The sequence below is a fragment of the Sesamum indicum genome, linkage group LG4 (assembly GCF_000512975.1).
Source record: "Sesamum indicum cultivar Zhongzhi No. 13 linkage group LG4, S_indicum_v1.0, whole genome shotgun sequence".
NCBI classification, from domain to species: Eukaryota; Viridiplantae; Streptophyta; class Magnoliopsida; order Lamiales; family Pedaliaceae; genus Sesamum; species Sesamum indicum.
In genome coordinates, this window is record NC_026148.1 from 917,538 (window position 1) to 922,591 (window position 5,054).

General features: G+C 34.9%; 2 protein-coding genes across 2 annotated transcripts in view; both read left to right on the forward strand.

Moving 5' to 3' along the window:
• The window catches only part of LOC105159743 (GTP-binding protein TypA/BipA homolog), a 6,290-nt gene extending 3,785 nt beyond the window's left edge, over nt 1–2,505 (forward strand). Inside the window, exons 8-14 of the mRNA XM_011076925.2 lie at nt 32–148; nt 359–510; nt 582–666; nt 960–1,054; nt 1,274–1,439; nt 1,530–1,725; nt 2,000–2,505. Coding sequence (XP_011075227.1) covers nt 32–148; nt 359–510; nt 582–666; nt 960–1,054; nt 1,274–1,439; nt 1,530–1,725; nt 2,000–2,133 — 945 coding nt within the window. The 3' untranslated portion in view covers nt 2,134–2,505. The remainder of the gene's footprint in view (nt 1–31; nt 149–358; nt 511–581; nt 667–959; nt 1,055–1,273; nt 1,440–1,529; nt 1,726–1,999) is intronic.
• The window catches only part of LOC105159744 (calcium-dependent protein kinase 32), a gene marked incomplete in the record, with an annotated part of 4,097 nt that continues 3,667 nt past the window's right edge, over nt 4,625–5,054 (forward strand). The window contains 1 exon segment of the mRNA XM_011076926.2: nt 4,625–5,054.

Below are 5,054 nucleotides of genomic sequence, written 5' to 3' on the forward strand. Positions count from 1 at the left end.
TCATGATAACAAATGTATTCCACCAATCCAGATTGGAGAGACAATCGCTGACAGAACTTCGGGGAAACCATTGCCCACCATAAAGGTGGAAGAACCAACAGTGAGAATGGCTTTCTCAATCAACACTTCACCTTTTGTGGGCCGTGAGGTATGTGATTCAACAGTTGTAGCCTTTTACTCTACCAGTATGAATGACAGTCATGAACGAAAATATGGAGCTTTTGCTAATATTTTTGTTTTACAATTTCAAATCTCTTTGTGAAACTTCCGATGATGTGTTATCTATGTTGTTTCCACAGTCTTGTTGATGTTTGGTTTTACATTTTTCACCCACTAAGATCTATTTTATGGATTTTAGGGGAAGTATGTCACAAGTAGAAATCTGAGAGATCGACTCTACCGTGAGCTTGAGCGCAATTTGGCAATGAAAGTTGAAGATGGTGAAACGTCAGATACATTTATTGTCAGCGGACGTGGTACTCTGCATATCACTATACTAATAGAAAACATGTAAGAGAGGGTCCACATGTAACCTATGATTTTGCATCTTTAAAAATTTCTAATATGCCCGATTTTCCCAGGCGTAGAGAAGGATATGAGTTCATGGTGGGGCCGCCCAAAGTTATCAACAAAAAAGTGGACGACAAGTTGCTGGAACCTTATGAGGTGATTCACGATTGTTTATTTTTTTTGGTACATATTCACACCCCTTTTGGTAGAAATGACATAGGATTTCCCAGGTCTAGGAATTAATGGGCATTTTGGTTTTGTTACCTCTATCTTTCGCTGATCCATTCAGTAGAAGCTCTGACGTAGAGGAAATTTTCCTGACCCTCTTGGTAGTTACAGTTACAGCTTAAAAGTTGAAAAGCTGATTGTCACACACGTACAATTTCTCGAAATTTCTGTGTCCGTTGCTCTTCTTTTGAAGAAAGAATTTCCAATGGGTGTTTCTGCAGATTGCAATTGTGGAGGTACCAGAAGAATACATGGGGCCTGTAGTGGAACTTCTTGGTAGAAGGCGTGGACAGATGGTCGATATGCAAGGAACTGGGTACTAACATATATCCCCAATTGTGCTTTCCAAACTATTTTTTGCATGTTCTGCTTGCATGGAATCTCAAATCATTTCATTATCTACATTTTACTTATTTCTCACTTTACAAGCATTGTTGGTGAGGAATAATCTTGTTCTTGTTAATCGGCCTCTCGGCCTTGCTTTCTTGTTTTTTTCCTCATCTGCAACTGAAATCAAACCTTGTGTCATTACTAGGTCCGAAGGAACAACTCTGATGAAATACAAGATACCTACACGAGGCCTTCTTGGACTGCGAAACTCTATTCTTACTGTATCTCGTGGCACAGCGGTCCTCAATACAATATTTGATGAGTATGGACATTGGGCCGGCGACATAAGCACCCGCGATCAAGGTTCACTGGTATGCAAATGCTATTTGTTTAATTGTCTTCAAAAGTGTTAGTCCCTCTGTAAAACTGAATGTAACTTTACCTTCCTCTTCTTTTATAAGGTTGCTTTTGAGGATGGAACAAGTACATCTTATGCTCTCTCGAGTGCACAAGAACGAGGCCAGATGTTTATTGGACCTGGAGTTGACGTGTACAAAGGTCAAATAGTGGGCATTCATCAACGTCCAGGTGACTTATCCTTGAACGTATGCAAGAAAAAGGCTGCAACAAATGTCCGTTCAAATAAGGAACAAACAGGTGAAACCAAACTGCCCAGTGTGTCCGAGATTGTTTTTCTCTGTTTAAATGTGGTTGTGGATACCATTTGTTTCAGTTTAACTTTTACCATGCAACTAAGGAGTATAAATGTGACGGAGTAAAAATGGCTTTTCATGCTCAAAATGCTTCCACTTAATCTAAATGGACCCTATATAGGTTAACCTACTCGTACTTGGAATTCTGTGATTTCGTATTGTTGTTCATTTCTCAAATGAAGTACTCTAGTGACTCAGTTCTTTCTTGGTGCTTGTAGTGGTTCTGGATACCCCTCTCGATTACAGTCTGGATGACTGCATCGAGTACATTCAAGAAGATGAACTCGTCGAAGTTACCCCCTCAAGCATCCGCATGTGCAAGAACCCTAAGCTTATAAAGAAATCTCGTTGAAGATACACTCCAGACGAGCAACAACAGCATCTCGTCCATCTGTGCTGCATCTTGCTCTCCCTGAGAACCAACTTTTTCCAGCGGACAGACAACTTTTGATGCTCCGGTAGTTGAAGTTCTTATACTATCAAACCAATTGGTATACAAAGATAAAAAATTCTTTGAACCTTAATCTATGTGGTGAATATACAGTCAAGAACCAAGAACTCACTGTTACATAGGAACCTGTATTATCTAGGATAGGCAGATAGAAATTTGGCCGAATAGCATCTTTTTGTTTAAGATCACCTAAAAGGGCTACTGATTATGAATTCATTACTACGATCTACTCTTTGTCTACGGTCATTTATTCAGAAAAGTTGTCGATGATCATTTGTTTGTGCTTAAAAAGAACCGGACAGGTCGATGGAAGTTTCAGTTCGTTCTTGGTTTGAAACAGTCAAATTGGTTGTATACTTGTTTCCAAGTCAAGAAGAAGAAGGTTGTCGTCATGTTCCAAGTCAAGAAGACCAGAAAATCCCTGGCCCCGTCTGCTGCCATACATCGGCATGCATGTTGTGTATAAGTCGCCTAGGAAAACTAAAACGGAAGCTTCTGCAGGTACTGCATATACCTGTACGAAGGAAACAATTCAGATACTCTCAATTGCACTTCATATGTACAAAGTATTTACTTAAATATACAGGTAATATGATTTATAAACAGACGTATATTCGTTAAAGGGCAATATAAGATGCAACTGTAAAGTAACAGATGGAACAGAATATTAAGGTTATTTTTTTTTTTTTGGTCTATTTGTCATATGTTGTTGTAGCAAGATTAGAACAATGTGTCTTGGCAATAAACATCGAAGAAAAGTATCTTATGATTCTTGTTTTTTCTTTTTCTAACATATGGAGGAATTAGTCAAATGTTCTAGAGGCCCCCTTCACATCTGTGTGTGTGAATTTAAGTCTACTTTGTGGGCTTATTCTACTCAGATGCCATTCCCATTCAATTCAATAATGTAATGGACAATTAGAGGTAATCTTCACCTTATATGCATTGACTTTTCATGTGGATTCATTATCCATTTCATGGCTAGGAACATAATCCTGATTCTTGGTACATAATTAATTATAGAATAATTGCATTTACACCCTTAATTTATAGTGTATTTACATAAATTATCTGTATAATTACTGAAATCACCTTTATTATAAAAAAAATATGGATAATTTGTATAATGTTGTTGACGTTTTTGAGGGGTTTATGTATGATTTTTTAAACTATTGGGATGATTTTTTTATAAATAATATTGATGTTTTTAATGAATGTTTATTTAGATTTTTAAAAGTATGATAATTTGTATAAATAAATTAGAAATTGGGAGTGTGTAGATGTAATATATTGAGAAGCACGTTTTTTCGAGAAAAATGTTTTGCAAGAGAGTTTGACTCTTTCGGAATGTTCTCATGCAGTAAAAGCGCGTAAGTCAATGTACACCTAAACTGATTTAAATAATATATATATAATTAAATACAACACACAAATGTTATTCTTTTAATTAAAAAAAAAAGGGGGATAAATATTCCAAGTCAAATCGCCGAGTTTGACCGGGTAGCCGGCGTTTCCTTTTGAAGAAGCGCGTTTTAGCATTCTAAGAAGTTGTCAATCCATTAAGAAAAAATAAATACTAAAAAGAAATAAATAACATATTTAAAGATTATTGTAATGGATCAAAGTCCTCAAATATTAAAAGAAAAGAGAGTGTTTTTTCTTATTTTTTGAAGGAAAGAATAACACATGCAAATAATTCTTGAAATTTTATTTCTTATTTTATATTTGTTTGTTATATTATTATCTACAGTTTGATAAATATTAAATTATTAATAAATATATTAAAATATTATTATGAAAAATAAAATAAAATTTTAGGGAAAGCAAAGGTCATCTTGTGCTAATTCTTGGATAACTTGTGTTGGTTGGCTTCTAGAAGGTCATCCCAACACTTTAACTAACTCAAATATTTATGAAATCAAACTGTAATGACTATTTTGCCCATGATACCTTCAAAAATACCCATTTGGACCCCAAACATCATTGCAAAATCAAAAGAAGAAAAATCTTGTAGTGTAAGGTATTATGTAATCTAACTTAATTATTACTATGTCAACTTTTCCCTTTGCTTTCAATTCATGCAATATTACAATTATCAAAAAATAAAAATAAAAAATGTGAAAATTGAAAGTGAAGTCAAATCGATCCAATTCTTGAAAAAAAAATTTACTTTTATCACTACCCATTGAGGGTTTATTTAAAAGAATATATAAAAGAGATGAATCAGCCCATTTGAGTTCTTTCTTGGACAGCTTAGTAAGCAACAAAAGAACATTAAAAATTTAATTCTGTCCATTACTATAAAGTCAAAGAAAGAATTAGTTAAAAAGAAATTAATATAGATAGTTAGATAGGAAAGTGCCTATAAAATTGCACTTGACAATCTCTTTTGTGAGATGATTTGCTAAATTCCCTGTCTCAACATTTTCCTCCAATCCCAAACCCAAACCCTTTTCATTCCCTTAAATCTTCTTCCTTTAGCATCCCATGGTTCTGGGCATATTCCAAAGTTTCCCCTTCCCAAATCAGCAGAATTTCAAGAAATCCTTTTTCTTTTCAGCTTTATTTTCTTGGAAAATTTGCGGAAATCGGTAGTTGTCTTGGTGGTGTTTGCTTGAAATTTTTCAGTCTTCAAAGATCTGAACTTTTTGTAGTTGGATTTAGAAGCTTATCAATATTGACGGCGACCCGCTTCTTTTATTTTTCTTCTTGTTTGGTGTTGATAGTAAAGATTGCATTTTGGTCGTTTTGACTGCTGTTTTGTGCTCTAATCCAGAAACCCAATTGGGTGGAAGATCCAGAAATTTGAAGCTTTAGTTAAG